The sequence below is a fragment of the Nomascus leucogenys genome, chromosome X, assembly GCF_006542625.1.
Source record: "Nomascus leucogenys isolate Asia chromosome X, Asia_NLE_v1, whole genome shotgun sequence".
In the NCBI taxonomy this organism is placed as follows: Eukaryota; Metazoa; Chordata; class Mammalia; order Primates; family Hylobatidae; genus Nomascus; species Nomascus leucogenys.
In genome coordinates this window covers 50,102,914-50,122,492 of record NC_044406.1, presented here as the reverse complement: position 1 = coordinate 50,122,492, position 19,579 = coordinate 50,102,914, and the positions used below count along the sequence as shown (strand labels likewise).

Sequence of the window (19,579 nt, the reverse complement as noted above, 5' to 3'; positions counted from 1 at the left end):
TGGTTTCAGCCATTTCTAACCCTTTTTAGGTCACTTCAAATAAAATTTGCAAATAACTGCCATGTGGAGAAAATATGCAAATGTTCCTTAATGGAAAAGTCATTCGGAGTGCTGTGAAAGTTGGCTCATTTATTTAGCTGCCTCAAGTGTGCACATCATTCTTTTTCTGAGTGAATGTGTTTGAAGACAAAGCTTTGTATGTTTTCCCGCTTCCTCTCCAATTGGATATTCCAATTATAACATATTGATTAACAAAAAACCCTGGTGGTTTGAACCGAGTATGCCTATGAGCAGGGGTTAATTGAAAATAGGGAACTGCTGTATATTTTAATTCTTTTAGGTACTCCCATGGCGGTACCCTGTACTCGGCTCTACTCAAAAGTAAAACAAAGCCCAGAACCAAGGTAGTCAGTGCATCCCATTGTTGCTATATGCAGTTTGAAGAGCTGTCGGAACTCACAGTTTTTGAACCTGACTCATGTTTACCCTGGTTCATAGGAAAACGAAACTGAAACAAAACCGAGGTCCTTCACCAAAACTCCATGAGAATCCACGAATCTCAGGGCAGGAAGGGACCCTAATATCATTAAACCTAGTGGCTCTCCAAGGGGCATTGTAGAAATCTGTGCATTTCTGGTTGTAACAATGACTGGCGAGGGCTACTGGCATTTAGTGGGCAGGAGCCCGGCACGCTACGATGTTCTATGATGCTGGTCAGTCCCATAGAACGAATAATTGAACCACTGGACACTGATGTCGGTGAAAAACTAGTTCATCATAATCTAAGCCTAGAACTAACACTGTTTTACATATGAACACAAAGTCTTTGCCCAGTTTCCATATATCCTGAATTTTCCACAAATGCAACTACTGTTTCAATTGAAGGAAGATTGTACTATTTTATTTAAACATTATTAATAGTTCATCATTTTGGAAAATGAGGTTCTTAGTAGCAATGCTGCTCATGGAACTTGAGTTGTGAAATCAACACACCTTTCCAGTTTGCATTTGTGGCTCTACTGGGCAAGTATCTTCCCACCAGTTAGTGTAGCTGTGCGGCGGCATTTACATATTATAATACATTGTTTTGTTATAATCATTTTGCTTTCGTTTGTTGACAGATCATGTTTTTTGAAATTGTGTTTGTAGGTTTACATAAACAATTTAGGTTTTGTTATTTCAGTATAGGTAAAGGGGGCGTTAGAAAATACTAGCTATGAAAAGGAGTTGGGTCTTTCACAAGGTTATGGAATGTAGCAGACTCCTTTTATAGATGAGCAAATTGAGACCCAAAGCCGTTAAACAACTTGCCCCCGACAGTGTGATATTCTCTCCCTATCTCGTTCGAATTTCCGTCTCGATTTTAAAAATTGAGAAGGGAGAGAAGTTATGTGTATGGTAAATTATGTGATGAGCACGAGCCATTTGAATTCGGGCAGCAGAAGACCTTTTGGGGGGTGGTGGAAACCACTGCGTTTTATTTAATTCCGTAGGGCTGAGGGTCAGGAGAGAGAGGGGAAAGCGGTCATAAGAAACTACGGATGTGCGGGCGCCGGCTCAAATCCTGGAATCCACTAGTAAACACATTCTTCTATTTAAGGGCCAGCGGCACCGAAGGCAGGACTTGGGGTGGCCTGCCTAGGAGGGGGCCACGGGAAGAGGTTCCTCCGACGGCAGAAACCCGGTTCCTCCCGTTCCTCATCCACCGCAGCGGCCTGAGGGTCACCCCGAGCCTAGGCCGGTAACCCCGCTGCAGCCCCTCCGGCAGGCCCAGGTTGCACCGGCTACAAACATTCCCGACACCCTTGGGCCCTAGAAGAGCCGTTCGCCACCCGCGGGGTAACCGCAACGCCGGTGGTCACCGGCCCTAAGCCGCTGGGCGCCCCGCGGGAGGAAACTAGGGGCAAATGTAGCCCGCATTCCTGCGGAGAGCCGGGGTCCCAGGAGGGCGCGCCAGCGGCGGTTCCGGATCAGCGCGTGACTGTCTCATTGTTCCCTCACCGCGGGGGGCGGGGGCGCGCGCGCACACGTCGGGGGGTTGGCCGGGAGGGGCCATTGTGTGTTTCTAGGCGGCGCCCCCGCTGCCTAGGCAACAGCGCAGGAAGGTGTCCGGCCACCTGCGCGCGCCGCCGGCTCCCCGCCATTTCCCCCCGACTCCCGCCCCGGTCACCATCCTACCCTCCTCCTTTCCCCTTCCTCCGCTCCCCTCTTTTCCTTCCCCCTCCTCCCTTTCCCTCTGTTCTCTCCTCCTCTTCCCCTCCCCCGTCCCGAGCACTCTATATTCAAGCCACCGTTTCCTGCTTCACAAAATGGCCACCGCACGCGACACCTACGGTCACGTGGCCTGCCGCCCTCTCGGTTTCGGGACTCTGCCTAGCTCCGACTTCGGGGAGGCTACACGCGGAAGAGCGAGGGCAGATTAGACCGGAGAAATCCCACCACATCTCCAAGCCCGGGAACTGAGAGGGGAAGAAGAGTGAAGGCCAGTGTTAGGGAAAAAAAACAAAACAAAAAAAACGAAAAACGAAAGCTGAGTGCATAGAGTTGGAAAAGGGAGCAAATGCATAAGGTTGGAAAGGGGAGCGAAGAGGCCTAGGTTAACATTTTCAGGCCTCTTAGCTGGTGGAAAGCGGGAGACACAAGTTCTCGCGAGATCTCGAGAACTCCGAGGCTGAGACTAGGGTTTTAGCGGAGAGCACGGGAAATGTAGCTCGAGAGAACTGGGACAGCATTTGGCGCCCTAACCTCCAAGGCAGGACTGCTAGGGGCGACGGGACTAAGTAGGAAATCCCGTGAGGTTAGACCTGAGGGAGCGCGCTGTAGCCGGGCAGAAGTCGCCGCGACAGGGAATTGCGGTGTGAGAGGGAGGGCACACGTTGTACGTGCTGACGTAGCCGGCTTTCGAGCGGGTATATTAGATCCGTGGCCGCGCGGTGCGCTCCAGAGCCGCAGTTCTCCCGTGAGAGGGCCTTCGCGGTGGAACAAACACACTCGCTTAGCAGCAGAAGACTCCGAGTTCTCGGTACTCTTCAGGGATGAGTCATGTGGCGGTGGAAAATGCGCTCGGGCTGGACCAGCAGGTGAGCCGCAAGGACCCCACCGGGCTGGCTGCTGCGTGAATCCCTCCCCTGACCTAACCTGGCTAATGGCGCAGCGCTAACCAGCACCCTTACTTTTCATTTCCTGGGTGCCCCGGGCTGGCGGGTGTGAGTGCCCCGGGGCTATGGAGGGACAGGAGTGTTGGTTGGGGCTGTCGCCAGGGCCCGGTCTCGGCCCGCTGTATTGTCCCTGGGACGAGCACAATGGCGGCTTTTGTGTGTGCGTGCGCAGGCGGGCGGAGGGGGAGGGAGTGCGCGCGCTCTCGCGGGGACGCGCATGCGCGAATCCCGACTGATTAGTGACCCGGGGGGGTTTGCGGGAGTGCGTAGCGCGGCGGGACACGACTGGAGGCCTTTTTGGCCTGGAGGGCTGCGGCCTTCACGGCTGGCGCAGCCTGGATTCCCGTCCGGAGGACCCGGCGGCATCCGGTGTTTGCGTGCCTGCGAGCAAGGGGTAGAACGCGGCCCAGGAATGTGGGAGGGGGCGGCGGTGAGGGGGGGGGTGGCCTTTGCTCGGGGTAATGGCGGCGGCCTCTTTTGTGTGGTGCTGGGCGGCGCTGTGGCTCACTCCCGGGAGACGGCGGGTCTCGGGCGGGCGAAGGCCTGGAAAGGAGGATGGAATGGGTTTCTTGTTTTTCCCGGGTTCCTTCTGCAGGCTCTTTCGCTTCAGCCCAGGTTCCGCAGGGTCCGGGGGCCCTGCGCCGCAGCCGGGGAGGCTGCGTTTCCGGAGTGGAAAGTTTTGTGACGCAGAAGATTGGGGAGGAGTGGGGGAGGGGTGGGGGCGGGGAGGGGAGGCAGGAATGGGCCGCTGCGCGCAGGGCTCTGGAGATAGAGGTTGGACGCGGCGGGGAGGTTAGGGAGCCAGCGAGGCCTTTTCTCCTCCTTGCTTGTCCCAGATTGTCCCTGTGTGGTGTGTTAGCTGGGAGTCCTGCGTTGTTTTTCTGGGGTGGAGGGGTCATCGCGGGTTGTGGGAGTGTTTTCATGTTAGTGACTGTGATCCAGGAATCCGCCATTGGAAAAACACCCGGCTGAGGGGGGAAGTAAACAGTTTTGTTGTTGACTTGTTGCTGCCTGTGGAGTAGAATCTTGCAATGGGTCCGAGGCCCCCGGGTCTTTTCTCTTAGCCAGAATCCCCTCTTCTAAGGGTTTAGGGGCAGAGGAGAGAAAGATGTGTGATCCGAGAGGAGAAGGTTATGGGCTTTGGTGGCAGGAAGTCTGCATCCCACCGCAGCAGTGGCACCAGGCTTCGGATAAGCTCTTGTGTGGGTTATGCGGAACCTTTAAATAAACTTCTGTCTACGGTGATTAGGGGACCGTTGATTTCACAAACTTCGGAATAATCCTGAGACGAAGTTTAGTGGCACAAATTAATTGAATACATATTTTAATGTAGTCATATGTAATATTTTTTAGGAATTGATCTGTTCCTTTGGAAGCATTTTCTACCCGTTAATGAGCCAATTATATTAAATCCACTAATTGCTGACACTTCATATGTTGAATTGAACACAGGCATTTTAACAATCTACCAGCAGCACAGAGTATTTCCAGTTTTACCATTTTCCATTTAGGTATAGTGTCCTTTTAAGTTCTAGGCACCAGTGAACCTTATTTAAAAAGCAAAATTGTACTATAACAAGTGCAAAAGGAAAGTTTGTGTTCCTACCGTGCTTTAAAGTATTAACGGTAGCAAGAGAAAGCCCGGTGGTGTTTTTGCTCATAGAAATTCTGGAAATTAGGTGCCTGGAGTCTTACACTCATTTTTTTGAAGTATAGCATCTGCTTCCAGTTTTCAGTGACTCCATTGATGATGCATGCAGTTTGGCAGTATCATACTGAGCTTTAAACAAGATTTATAAACATGGTATGTAGTGCATCTTTTGCAAACAGGTTGGCAACGGTACTGTGTGACTTGGTCTTTTGTGGCTTTTTTGAGAAAAATGAAACACTTTGCCTCTACAGTTTTTCCCCCCAACTACTTGTGAGTAGTTCTTGGTTGTAAAACGTTTTGAAGGTAGTACATAACCCTTTTCTAGAACGAAGAGGCTTTTGAGGTACCAGTGTAAGAGGATAGGTAGAAATAGAGATGAAAGGCACTAAGATGTCCTACTCTTTAAGAGCATTGAACGCCAGTTGTGCCATTTATTCAAAGTCATCTTTGAACTTATGTTAAAGTGGGGTAATAAACAGGTAACTACTTCAGGCCGGGCTCATGCTTGTAATCCCAGTGCTTTGGGAGGCCAAGGCAGGTGGTTCACCTGACCTGAGGTCAGGAGACCAGCCTGGGCAACATGGCGAAACCCCGTCTTTACTAAAAGTACAAAAAGTAGCCTAGTGTGGTGGCGCATCCCTGTAATCCCAGCTACTCGGGGAGGCGGAGGTTGCAGTGAGCCGAGATCACACCACTGAATTCCAGCCTGGATGACAGAGGGAGACTGTCTCAAAAAAAAAAAAAAAAAAAAAAGTCAAACTACTTCAGAGTTGTGCTTAACATAGTATTCTGTAAGTGGTAGGTATATTGCTATTTTTTGGTTGTTCTGAAGAGTACTACCCGAGTAAAAATACTTGGGCAATATTTAGGGATGAAGTATCTAAAGAACGGCCAATTCAAAATTTGTCCTGACATTTTTCAGGTGTGCATTTTAGGTTTAAAATATCAAGTATTGCAGAAAGTTGGCATTGGAAACATTTATAACCGGCACTAAAACGAATCCCTTATCTATTTGACATTGAAGAATAATTTTGAGATTCAGTGTAAGCTTTAGTTTGGTGATTAGGGAGCCTGTGCTATGGAACATGTTAGTGAAAATTTACTTTGAATGAATGAATTAAATTTGGACAGTTTCTACTGAATAGCACAAGCATCTTGGTGTGCCGCCTTCTGTAGCATATACAATAGTAATATTGCATTTGTTTAGAGCATTGCAGACTTGAAAGCATTCTTAGTCACATTCTCATTAAGAGCTGGGTATCAGCCCTGTGAGGTGGACTGGGCAACTACTTGAATGCAGTACTAGCAAATGCTAGAGGGCAGGACTAGTTTTCTTTAATGTAGTATTTGAGCACATGGGGTGCTAACCATCTCACTCTCTTCTAGTTTGCTGGCCTAGACCTGAACTCTTCAGATAATCAGAGTGGAGGAAGTACAGCCAGCAGTAAGTAAAACATCTTATGGATTTATTGAATATTAGAGCTTAATATGTTAAGATTTCATTGGGCCTATTTAAAATTTAAGAAATTTGTCTTTCAATTTTTACTGCTTAAAGAATTATGTAGTCTTTGTGTTACAGAATAGTGTAATACTTAGTGATCAATCTAAAGCATCGTTGCCTTTTTTTTTTTTTTTTTTTTTTTGAGATGGAGCTTTGCTCTTGTTGCCCAGGTTGGAGTGCAATGGTGTGATCTCGGCTCACCGCAGTCTCTGCCTCTGGGTTCAAGCGATTCTCCTGCCTCAGCCTCCCGAGTAGCTGTGCCTTTCTGATAATAAAACATCAATGACTAGCTGGTTCTCTTGAGTAAAAGCAGCTAATCATTGGAAAGAACTTTATTATATCAAATTATCTCTAGTTTTTGTCCATTATAAATCCTGAGCCCAGTTTAGAGGTGATGGGAATGTGTCCCTGTTAACTGACTATATTTATTAAATTGAATTAAGGGAATGTGCATTTCATTGGTTATAGCTACTCCTTTCTCCTGAAGAACAGAAGACTACTGAATTTTGGATTGGTGGTTAGGTTAGGTTTTCAAATGTGTCATTTCTTTTAAAGAAGGCATTAGAAAAGTTGCTTTTTTTCTTTAAGGAGGGTTATTTAGAGACTTGTTAGAGGTTAGTGTTAAGGTAGGGGATCTTGGTGGTTTATTATAAGGGCAATAGACCCTTATTTTTAGCTCAGATCTCTTCCTACTTATTAAAACAAAAGTGAGTGTGGGCTATGATGTGTCCTCATTTTTAGGCAAGAACAGGTTCACTGGGCACAAAATTACTTCGTGTTTGCTTTAACTTTCACCTTATTTGTCATGCTAAGAATCTTTTAGGAACTGATTGTCCTAATAGAGATTTTTAAAAATGTTTAATTCAGTCTAGAAGTGAAAAAGAAAGTTAAATGACATGTTTACTAGTTATAAAGCAAATTTATTTGGGTTTATATTATTTGCTTTTTTTGGTTATCCGTGTTCTAGGCTGTACTCCTGCTCGCATACAGAGCAACTGTCAACTTTCCTTAAACTCAGCAAGCCCCAAATTAAAACCTGCAATTCCTTGAAATTAACTCCCCTTTGCAGCTTTTCCTTGTATATTTATTGTATGTTTTGCAACTTACTGGCATAGAAACAAAAGATTGTGAGATATATTACATGAGTAATCTTAAATTGTTACAGTAATACTTAATGCCTTTGTTGACAGTTTTGATGACAGTTCTCTTAAATCTAGCAGGCCTTAAAAAAAATCACATTAAATGACCACTAGTGGCTAAATGTGCTCAATTTGTGGATTTCAACTATTAGGTTCCAAATCAGCTTTTTTTAACCAAACTCCTTTCAGAGTTCTCCTTAGGAAGCAGTAACCCATTTAAAATTACATTCTTATTTTTCCCCCATCAGTGTCCAGGTAAGTAATCAGATTGGAAGGCTGGAGATTTTAATTTCCCAGAACCATTTTTTAGTAACAGAAATTTAAATGGAAGATTTTTTGGCATTTAATTATATATGTATATGTATTTTTTTTTTTAGAAGGGCGCTATATTCCTCCTCATTTAAGGAACCGAGAAGCTACTAAAGGTAGGTCCTCACATGTAACTTCGTAGGTCTATTTTTTGCCTCCTTTAGAAGTTAGTAAAGCCTAAGGAAAATTAGGCGTTTGGGGGAAGTCTAAACATTGTGTTGTTCTTCTATGCTTCTGTCAGCCTTGGTTCAAATATTAGAGCTTAATAATTTTGGAAGAACTCATCTAAATGTTACACAGTGGGAAATTCGGCATTCCTATGTCAAACTGTTCTGACGCCAAGGGCATGGTTTTGTACAGTTTCACTAGTCTTGTGCTGAATCTGTAATCATTTACAGCATGGTTTTAGTTAGGAAGAGGTGGGTGCTGTACTGTGTAAACCAAGCTGTATAATGATAACAACGTGGTTATTTCTGTTGGCAAAGTTGCCAGAAATGAGGATGGGCTTATCATAGAAAAGTTAACAAGTTACAGCGTTGGAGGTGATTCTCTGGTTTCATCTCTTTGCCTTGCTGCTTTTGAAAGGTTTTGTACAAAAGGTATTACGATATCTGGTGTCTTTTCCCATTGTAATTGTAATGTAGCGATAGATAACAGCTAGTATATGTTTCATATTATGAGACAGCTGTTCGGGTGTTTTATATTCTGTAAAATAGACCATCCAAAATTTGGAGGAAAAGGGTAAGTCAGGAAAATCAAAGATGAGGAGGGAAGATACTGTATAAAGAAGGCAGATAGGAAGAGTGGAGAGTCCACAGGGGAGCACGTGGTTTGCTGCTGTTCCTCCATCTCCATATGTAAGTCTGTATTACCTTCACTGTCCTGGCAGTGCATGGATATAAAATCTGTATTATTTCTACCAGAAGATGACTTTGGCATTTTTTGTGTGTGTGTGTGTGTGTGTATATATATATCTATATATATATATATATATATATCTATATATATATATATATATTTTATATAATATTTATATATATATATTTTTTATATATTTATATATATAGATATATATATTTTTTTTTTGAGACGGAGCCTCGCTCTGCTGCTGAGGCTGGAGTGCAGTGGCGCGGGCTCACTGCAACCTCCGCCTCCCAGGTTCAAGCCATTCTCCTGCCTCAGCCTCCCAAGTAGCTGGGATCACAGGCATGCGCCACCACGCCCAGCTAATTTTTGTATATTTACTAGAGACGGGGTTTTGCCTTGTTGCCCAGGCTGGTCTCGAACTCCAGACCTCAAGTGATCCACCCACCTCAGCCTCCCAAAGTGTTGGGATTACAGGCGTGAGCCACCATGCCTGGCTGGGATTATATTCTTTTCAGGGGAGATTATTTTGGAATTTGTCTTTATCATCATAGATGTTCTCAGTATTCCTAGTATACTAGCTAGAATTGACCCTCGTGTATATGGCAGTATCATAGAGGTTTTAGAGCTGGAAGAGATCTGGCAATCTAACTTAACTCTTTCTTGCTAGCAAAGGCTGTTGGTCACCTGACTAGCCTAACGGTAGGAGGTAGAAGGCAGAAGGAAAGTAACTGAATTCAGAAGCTGTTTCTGACTATTTAATAAGGTGTTGCTGAAGCTAGTTAAACCCTCTACCTGTCTTTGGGCTAATTTACATGTTTGTCATCCCCTTACCTAGATATTTATAGCTGTACCCAGGAATCTTGTCTATACTGAGAATATATAGTGATGAGGGTTTTTCTTTTTCCCAGGTATTCCTGATTGTCATCAAGCTTATAGTAGTAGATGAACTACTAAAATAATAGTACGATTTGACATTAGTGTTCTTGTACTTTATACTATTGAAACTGAAAAATACTGTATTAAACCAAGTAATCTGACAGTCTAAGAATGTTCTAAATGAATACCATCTCCAAGAAACATGGAAACAATGGTAACTGTTTCCTAGTAAACTCATTCACACCTATAAAATGAATGGAAATTAAATTGTTATGGTCACACAACATCATAATGTGTTACAGGCAAAGCTGTTGACCACTTAGAGGTAGTATTAATTCAAAAACATTCTTAGACTGTCAGATTGCTTGATTTAGTGTAGAGTAATTTTTTTTTTTTTTGAGACAAGGGTGTTTCACTCTTGCTTCCCGTGCTGGAGTGCAGTGGCGCAATCTTGGCTTAGTTCAACCTCCGCCTCCCGGGTTCAAGTGATTCTCCTGCCTCAGCCTCCTGAGTAGCTGGGATTACAGACATGGGCCACCACGCCCGGCTAATTTTGTATATTTAGTAGAGACGGGGTTTCTCCATGTTGGTCAGGCTAGTCTTGAACTCCTGACCTCAGGTGACCTGCCCGCCTCCGCCTCCCAAAGTGCTGGGATTACAGGCGTGAGCCACCATGCCCGGCCAGTTGACAGTATTTTCTAGTGGGGAGAATTAAAGAAAAACTTTCTCCTGGTGTAAACCAGCTTTAAATCTTGGTTCTCTTACAGCGCCGTGGTAGGAATACCTTGAGATTGAACCTCGAGCCCACAGAGATAAGATGTCAGTGGAGGCTTTCAAATTCAGAAAGATTGATAATACCTTAATATGGTTCCTATTTCTAATTAATAATAAAGTGTATTCGTGCTTTTTTAATCGAAGGTTTCTACGATAAAGACAGTTCAGGGTGGAGTTCTAGCAAAGATAAGGATGCGTATAGCAGTTTTGGATCTCGTAGTGATTCAAGAGGGAAGTCTAGCTTCTTCAGTGATCGTGGAAGTGGATCAAGGGGAAGGTAAGTGATTTCTTATCACCTTACGTGTATGTATAATAACAGTTTCATAAGTCGTTATCCTGACCACCTGTTTGGATGTTAAGCATTATGTCTGTTTGGTCATTGTATTTTCTTAGCCGTAAGAGGCTTTTACTAAATTGAACCTGTTACTTAGAAATTAGATGAAAATAGGAATATGCTCATTGGCATAATGAAATGAGTTATTCTATTTCTCAAGTTTTATATGTTCTACTTAAAAGAGTAAGTTCATCTAGTGAATGGCCTAATTTAGTTGGGATTTTTGTGGACTCTATAACAATTTCTAAACACCTTGTATTTTTGATTACATAAGTGTGGTGAACTGACCCCACGTGCCTAATAGCTGTGGTTAGTCCTGTGTCCTGATTTTTCGCAAACAGGTCTAAAACTCTTAAAAACATCTTAGTTCAGGTAAGGATTATTTTCTACCTTTTATCCAAAGTCTGTCACACAAGTGAATTGTCCTTTAAGTGACATCCTAGTATAACTAGGACGATTGATATTTGGTGTGCTATTTTCTTCTTTTCCCTACCATTAAATATATTTGGATGAGCACTTTAAATGAAGGTTGTGAGCTGTGTGCCGATTTCAAATAAAATCCTTATTCTTAAATTTGGCATCTGTGAAGCCTTTTAGGCTGTACAATTTTATAGAAATGTAAAGATTACTGATTTTAGAAAATGAGGTTATGTAAATGATGTTGGTTAGAGAGACTTATTTGTCAACTCAGAATTGGATTGTTGACATCCTTATAGTTAGCCATAACTTAAGTCTCCAGATACAGTTCTAGAGTAGGGATAAGAATCTGATAATGGTTAAATGATATGATTCTGATTAATTGCTTGTGCTGTTCAGGTTTGATGATCGTGGACGGAGTGATTATGACGGCATTGGCAGCCGTGGTGACAGAAGTGGCTTTGGCAAATTTGAACGTGGTGGAAACAGTCGCTGGTGTGACAAATCAGATGAAGATGATTGGTCAAAACCACTCCCACCAAGTGAACGCTTGGAACAGTAAGTTTTTGAAGTGTATGTTACTTGTGATGAAGCCTTACTTAGCTAGTATAACAAATGAACTTATCCATCTTTTGATTTGAGGGAACTCTTTTCTGGAGGCAACACTGGGATTAATTTTGAGAAATATGATGACATTCCAGTTGAGGCAACAGGCAACAACTGTCCTCCACATATTGAAAGTGTAAGTATTATTGCTTGACTTTTTTAAGACACAGAAAGGTGTAAATGTTTTCATGGTACATTAGAATGTGAGATGGGCTTCATAAAGTCATGTAGACCAGAGGCTTCATAGATTTGTGGAAAAGGAGAAGTTGAGTTCAGTGTCACCATTATGAATAATTTATTACCTAAAATAGAAAATGGGTCAAACATAGGAACAACCCAAAGTCTTCTCCAATGTGCAGTAAGCCTGGGGGTTGGTTTTTCTCAAAGTATAATGTGGTAATTTTACTTAAACTATAAACTGAGTTACAAATCAGCTGTTGGTTGGTTGTTTCCATTATTAGTATAAAACAGAAATAGCTCTAGATGGCATTTCTAACCCCATTGAATTTCTTAACAGTTCAGTGATGTTGAGATGGGAGAAATTATCATGGGAAACATTGAGCTTACTCGTTATACTCGCCCAACTCCAGTGCAAAAGCATGCTATTCCTATTATCAAAGAGAAAAGAGACTTGATGGCTTGTGCCCAAACAGGTAAGCTCAGCTCAAAAGAGTAAAACGTTATCATATTTCTTCTGTAAAGGACTAGACAATAAAATATTTTATTTTTTATGGGTCATGCAGTTTTGCAGCTGCTCAGCGCTGCTGTTGGACTGTGAAAGAAGCCATAGATGATACATAAATTATTGGTTATGGCTGTATTCCATAAGAGCTTTATTTATAAAAATAGCAGGCTTTATTTACAAAAATAGTCTGTTTGCTGACTCCTCTTAGAGGTGGAGCAGAGAAGCCACTTTTTGGAAAACTTAAGCATAAACTAAAAGTACTAATTACTAGTAATAGAGTAGTTAAAAAATACTGTCATCTACTAATGTCTGTTTAAAAGTAATGAGCAGGATTTGTTTGTTTGTTTTTGAACAGGGTCTGGAAAAACTGCAGCATTTCTCTTGCCCATCTTGAGTCAGATTTATTCTGATGGTCCAGGCGAGGCTTTGAGGGCCATGAAGGTAGATGTTTCTTTATAAAATGGGAAATTATTGTAGAACTTTGTAGGTGGCCATTGAGAGGGCTTTCTAAATGATGTGCTAAGACTTAAGTAGAATGAAAACCAGTTTTCAAGTGTAATCTGTAATCTATAAATTACAAAAGGGAATTATGTTGTGATGAACTTTTCAAACAGGGTAGGTAGAGTTAACTTAAAAATTAACTTATTTCTTAGGAAAATGGAAGGTATGGGCGCCGCAAACAATACCCAATCTCCTTGGTATTAGCACCAACGAGAGAGTTGGCAGTACAGATCTACGAGGAAGCCAGAAAAGTAAGTATGAGTTCCAGTGATTATTAGCTTTTTCATTGATTCTAATTAAATGTTTTATGAACATGTAAAAATTTTGACCTTGAAGTTCATAACATTTTTTTTTGCTTATAGTTTTCATACCGATCTAGAGTTCGTCCTTGCGTGGTTTATGGTGGTGCCGATATTGGTCAGCAGATTCGAGACTTGGAACGTGGATGCCATTTGTTAGTAGCCACTCCAGGACGTCTAGTGGATATGATGGAAAGAGGAAAGATTGGATTAGACTTTTGCAAGTATGTTTTGTTTTGTTTTTGTGTGTTTTTGGCAGAGTTTCGCTCTTGTTGCCCAGGCTGGAGTGCCATGGTGTGATCTCGGCTCACCGCAACCTCTGCCTCCCGGGTTCGGGTTCAAGCCATTCTCCTGCCTCAGCCTCCCAAGTAGCTGGGATTACAGGCATGTGCCACCACACCCGGCTAATTTTTGTATTTTTAGTAGAGATGGGGTTTCTCCATGTTGGTCAGGCTGTTCTCGAACTCCCGACCTCAGGTGATCCGCCTGCCTTGGCCTCCCAAAGTGCTGGGATTATAGGCGTGAGCCATCGCGCCCGGCCAAGTATGTTAATTTTTAAATGTATGGGATGCAGTATTAAAGTTACTGCCCATTAGTTTTGTGGTGGTGGTAACATTGTCTAAATGTTAAGGCTGAGAAGTGATGTATTTCAGACATCTAACTTTTACAAAAAGCTTGTTCATTGTAATTTTAATGTTGAAAAATCAGTAACATCTTGGTTGAGGCTTAGAATGATCAGCTCGTGGGACAGTCAACTAGGATGGGCTAATTTGGCTGTGTAATCTTGAATGACTTAGGTAGTGGCAAGAATCCTGTGCTGTGTCTGTAAAATTATGCAGTATGAGGCACCACCTTAATGAATACATAATTGTAATAATTTATACAATTGTAATTGTAATTATACTAACAGCCATACCAAAACCATCTTGACTTCTCAAATTCTCAACTCAGGCTTTTTTTTTCATGACATGACAGATACTTGGTGTTAGATGAAGCTGATCGGATGTTGGATATGGGGTTTGAGCCTCAGATTCGTAGAATAGTTGAACAAGATACTATGCCTCCAAAGGGTGTCCGCCACACTATGATGTTTAGTGCTACTTTTCCTAAGGAAATACAGGTACTGTTTGATGTTGCAAATTTTATTTATTTAGAAATTTGTTTATCTCAGGTAATAATAAAAAATTTTTTTCTTTCAGATGCTGGCTCGTGATTTCTTAGATGAATATATCTTCTTGGCTGTAGGAAGAGTTGGCTCTACCTCTGAAAACATCACACAGAAAGTAGTTTGGGTGGAAGAATCAGACAAACGGTCATTTCTGCTTGACCTCCTAAATGCAACAGGTAACATTATGAATTTTTTATTTTTTTAGACATGGGGTTTCTCTTTGTTGCCCAGGCTGGAGTGCAGGGGTTATTCACAGGCGCGATCCCATTACTGATCACCATGGGAGTATTTGACCTGCTCTGTTTCTGACCTGGGCTGGTTCACACCTCCTTAGGCAACCTGGTGCTTCCTTGCTTCTGGGAGGTTGCCATGTTGATGCCAAACTTAGTGTGGACACCTGATAGGTATAATACACTACAGCCCAGAACTCCTAGACTTAAGACAATCCTCCTGCCTCAGCCTCCAGAGTAGCTGGGACTACAGGCACGCACCACTGCACCCAGCTAAAATGATGAATAATTTCACTGCTCTGGTAATAACCCATTTGGGCTGGGTGCAGTGGTACAGTGCATGTAGTCCCAGCTACTTGGCAGGCTGAGGCTGTAGTATGCCATGATTGCACCTGTGAATGGCCAGTGCACTCCCAGCCTGGGCAATTTAGTGAGACCCCCATCTCTTAAATGTATTTGGATTACCTTTATTACTTTTCCTCCTCAATTCAAAACATGCTGTTTAAAAGCCCGTTTTTAAGAAATATATGTATTTTAATTGACACATTAAAATTGTGCGTACATAATTGCAAAGAGAACTAAGCCATATTAGTGACAAAAACCTGTAATTTTTCAACGACAGGCAAGGATTCACTGACCTTAGTGTTTGTGGAGACCAAAAAGGGTGCAGATTCTCTGGAGGATTTCTTATACCATGAAGGATACGCATGTACCAGTATCCATGGAGACCGTTCTCAGAGGGATAGAGAAGAGGCCCTTCACCAGTTCCGCTCAGGAAAAAGCCCAATTCTAGTGGCTACAGCAGTATGTATAAACATCTTTCTTTTATTCAAGTTGAGCATGTTCAAGTATTTGTTTTCTTTTAAGTGGGCCATATCTCATAAAAGTTATTTTCCAGGTAGCAGCAAGAGGACTGGACATTTCAAATGTGAAACATGTTATCAATTTTGACTTACCAAGTGATATTGAAGAATATGTACATCGTATTGGTCGTACAGGACGTGTAGGAAACCTTGGTAAGTATTTGATTACTTGATGGTTTCATTGTTTTTCGCTGTGATGTGTGCAGGAAAGAACTTGCTAGGATCTAAAATACATTTTTAACAATGAAAGTGACAAAAAAGATTTTGCTCAAAGCACTTGTTTAAATCAACATTGTAATATTTTAAATATTTCTACGTAGGAAAGTAAGAGTAGCGAGTTACTTTATGGAAGATCTTTGTTTATATACTTTTTTGGGAACTCTTTTAGGTCTGGCAACCTCATTCTTTAATGAGAGGAACATAAATATAACTAAGGATTTGTTGGATCTTCTTGTTGAAGCTAAACAAGAAGTGCCGTCTTGGTTAGAAAACATGGCTTATGAACACCACTACAAGGGTAGCAGTCGTGGACGTTCTAAGAGGTGAGGTATAGATGGTATATAATGAGGGGAATGGGTGTTCACTTACAGTTCCTAGTGTTTCCTCTGCATGCATAACGTCCAGGGTTAACTTTACAGTATTTAAAAAGCTTAATCATCTTAGGCTTCCTAGATTCTTTGGTAGGGGGTTGTATTAGAATGGGTGACACTCTATTGGGGAAAATATGGCTGGATGGGGAATTGTTTGAATGGAAAAATTAGAAATTGGTCATTGGGAAGTATGTAAGAGTTAGGTTACTTTAGTGGAATTTCATCTTCATGTGAACCAACAAAATTTTTTTCTTATAGTAGCAGATTTAGTGGAGGGTTTGGTGCCAGAGACTACAGACAAAGTAGCGGTGCCAGCAGTTCCAGCTTCAGCAGCAGCCGCGCAAACAGCAGCCGCAGTGGCGGAGGTGGCCACGGTAGCAGCAGAGGATTCGGTGGAGGTAGTGTTAATCTGTAACTTCATAGTTTTGGGAAGGGCTTTTTTTCCTTTTAGTCATCTTTTTCAAAGCCTAATTAAACCATTTAAGTTCAGCACTATAGAAACTTGATGGCAAAGTACTTAAGGGAAGGATTGTATTTAATGATGGATAACTTCATTAACTTATCTCTCTTTTTAAATCTCTCATTAGGTGGCTATGGAGGCTTTTACAACAGTGATGGATATGGAGGAAATTATAACTCCCAGGGGGTTGACTGGTGGGGTAACTGAGCCTGCTTTGCAGTAGGTCACCCTGCCAAACAAGCTAATATGGAAACCACATGTAACTTAGCCAGACTATACCTTGTGTAGCTTCAAGAACTCGCAGTACATTACCAGCTGTGATTCTCCACTGAAATTTTTTTTTTAAGGGAGCTCAAGGTCACAAGAAGAAATGAAAGGAACAATCAGCAGCCCTGTTCAGAAGGTGGTTTGAAGACTTCATTGCTGTAGTTTGGATTAACTCCCCTCCCGCCTACCCCCATCCCAAACTGCATTTATAATTTTGTGACTGAGGATCATTTGTTTGTTAATGTACTGTGCCTTTAACTTTAGACAACTTTTTATTTTGATGTCCTGTTGGCTCAGTAATGCTCAAGATATCAATTGTTTTGACAAAATAAATTTACTGAACTTGGGCTAAAATCAAACCTTGGCACACAGGTGTGATACAACTTAACAGGAATCATCGATTCATCCATAAATAATATAAGGAAAAACTTATGCGGTAGCCTGCATTAGGGCTTTTTGATACTTGCAGATTGGGGGAAAACAAACAACAAATGTCTTGAAGCATATTAATGGAATTAGTTTCTAATGTGGCAAACTGTATTAAGTTAAAGTTCTGATTTGCTCACTCTATCCTGGATAGGTATTTAGAACCTGATAGTCTTTAAGCCATTCCAGTCATGATGAGGTGATGTATGAATACATGCATACATTCAAAGCACTGTTTTCAAAGTTAATGCAAGTAAATACAGCAATTCCTCTTTCAACGTTTAGGCAGATCATTAATTATGAGCTAGCCAAATGTGGGCATACTATTACAGGGAAAGTTTAAAGGTCTGATAACTTGAAATAGGTTTTTAGGAGAATTCATCTACTTAGACTTTTTAAATGCCTGCCATAAATGAAATTGAAATGGTAGAATGGCTGACCACAGCAATGACCAGCCCTCATTAGGGCCCTGGATGATTTTTGGTCTAATAACGCATGCTAGTGTTGATGTTTTTTGGTCAAGAGGGTATGAACAGGAAGAATTAAATGCAGCAGGCTTTATTTTAAATGCCGATTCACATTACTCTGTTCAAGCTGCGTTGAGATGTTAAACTGGCTTACTATAGACTTTGTAAAAATGGCTCCAGAAGAGTAACAAACTGAAATCTTTGAGATCACACAGGTTGGAAATATGTACATAACTGCACAAGGTGTCAATTCTGCTCTACAGTGCAGTTTTAGTCAGTTTTAGTTGCATAGGTTTCCATTGTATTTATAGTCTGTTTATGCTAAATCTGGCCAAAGATGAGCATTGTCCACCACTAAAATGCCTCTGCCACTATGAATTCTGTGCTAATTTTGTGGCCAGAATGCGGTGATCAAAACGCTCCATCTTTTTACAGTGGCATAGGAAGACGGCAAAAATTTCCTAAAGTGCAATAGATTTTCAAGTGTATTGTGCCTTGTTCTAAAACTTTTATTAAGTAGGTGCACTTGACAGTATTGAGGTCATTTGTTATGGTGCTATTTCAATTAGTCTAGGTTTAGGCCCTTGTACATTTTGCCCATAACTTTTTACAAAGTACTTCTTTTATTGCACATTCAGAGAATTTTATATATATGTCTTGTGTGCGTGTCCTTAAACTTCCAATCTTACTTTGTCTCTTGGAGATTGTTGAACGCAGCTTGTCTAGGAAGGGGATGGGACTAGATTCTAAAATTTATTTGGGACCATGGGAATGATAGTTGGGAAGAAAACTATTTGCACACGACAGATTTCTAGATACTTTTTGCTGCTAGTTTTATGTAATATTTATTGAACATTTTGACAAATAATTTATTTTTGTAAGCCTAAAAGTGATTCTTTGAAAGTTTAAAGAAACTTGACCAAAAGACAGTACAAAAACACTGGCACTTGAATGTTGAATGTCACCGTATGCGTGAAATTATATATTTCGGGGTAGTGTGAGCTTTTAATGTTAAGTCATATTAAACTCTTAAGTCAAATTAAGCAGACCCGGCGTTGGCAGTGTAGCCATAACTTTCTGATGTTAGTAAAAACAAAATTGGCGACTTGAAATTAAATCATGCCAAGGTTTTGATACACTTGTCTTAAGATATTAATGAAACACTTCAAAACACTGATGTGAAGTGTCCAGATTCTCAGATGTTTGTTGTGTGAATTTTGTTTAGTTGTGTGTTTTTTTTGTTTTTGTTTTTTTTTTTTTTTCAGTGAATGTCTGGCACATTGCAATCCTCAAACATGTGGTTATCTTTGTTGTATTGGCATAATCAGTGACTTGTACATTCAGCAATAGCATTTGAGCAAGTTTTATCAGCAAGCAATATTTTCAGTTAATAAGGTTTCAAAAATCATGTAAGGATTTAAACTTGCTGAATGTAAAGATTGAACCTCAAGTCACTGTAGCTTTAGTAATTGCTTATTGTATTAGTTTAGATGCTAGCACTGCATGTGCTGTGCATATTCTGATTTTATTAAAATAAAAAGTTGAACTGCACAGTCTCCTTTGTTGTTGTCAATTGTGGTTTATTTTCAGAGGTGAAAATAAAGTTGTGCTCTTGCCTGAAAAATTGTAAAATGTTATTTTTTGCTTGTCATCCAGTGCTATTTTTTGAGATGCCTCTTGGATACAGAGTGACTCATAAGTATTTGCAATGAAAGATGAAGATGATATTAGTTTGAAATACAGTGAAACAGGATTTTTGTAATAGATGGAAATCTAAAAGGCCCTTACTGATGTACAGCATGTATTAGAAATTGGCTTATACTTTCAACAGTTTGACATGGGTGGGAGTCTCTTTGTTCTTTGAAGTATCCATTATGAAGGATGGTTGAACAGTGGAAGAATGAGCAGGATAAAAGTCAAGTGTGTTTAGTAGTCCAACAAGTGATGGTAAGTATATACTTAGGGAAGGAATCAAGAATGTATTTGGGCCG

General features: G+C 41.5%; 1 protein-coding gene across 4 annotated transcripts; it reads left to right on the top strand.

The window, feature by feature from the left end:
* The first annotated feature begins 2,102 nt into the window (after positions 1 to 2,102).
* On the top strand, positions 2,103 to 19,212 carry DDX3X (DEAD-box helicase 3 X-linked). 4 transcript variants are annotated; one of them, XM_030806469.1, is made up of 17 exons: positions 2,103 to 3,080; positions 6,196 to 6,253; positions 7,827 to 7,874; positions 10,420 to 10,552; positions 11,426 to 11,584; positions 11,669 to 11,768; positions 12,150 to 12,285; positions 12,673 to 12,758; positions 12,971 to 13,069; positions 13,181 to 13,341; positions 14,093 to 14,237; positions 14,317 to 14,461; positions 15,138 to 15,319; positions 15,414 to 15,531; positions 15,767 to 15,920; positions 16,227 to 16,366; positions 16,556 to 19,212. In XM_030806469.1, exons 1-17 carry the CDS (start codon positions 3,036 to 3,038, stop codon positions 16,633 to 16,635), a joined length of 1,989 nt encoding a protein of 662 aa, XP_030662329.1. In that variant the 5' UTR covers positions 2,103 to 3,035; the 3' UTR covers positions 16,636 to 19,212. The 4 variants fall into 4 exon arrangements, with proteins under 4 accessions (XP_030662329.1, XP_030662331.1, XP_030662330.1 ...); XM_030806471.1 differs by having other exon boundaries at positions 2,456 to 3,080; positions 16,233 to 16,366; XM_030806470.1 differs by having other exon boundaries at positions 2,457 to 3,080; positions 16,230 to 16,366.
* The last annotated feature ends 367 nt before the right edge of the window (positions 19,213 to 19,579 follow it).

Bases quoted from the DNA above. Each gene is read 5' to 3' on its own strand.
- DDX3X (XM_030806469.1), top strand. From the start codon at position 3,036: ATGAGTCATGTGGCGGTGGAAAATGCGCTCGGGCTGGACCAGCAG. The intron at 3,081-6,195 runs GTGAGCCGCAAG...ACTCTCTTCTAG, and splicing joins CGCTCGGGCTGGACCAGCAG to TTTGCTGGCCTAGACCTGAA. The intron at 15,921-16,226 runs GTGAGGTATAGA...TTTTTCTTATAG, and splicing joins AGTCGTGGACGTTCTAAGAG to TAGCAGATTTAGTGGAGGGT.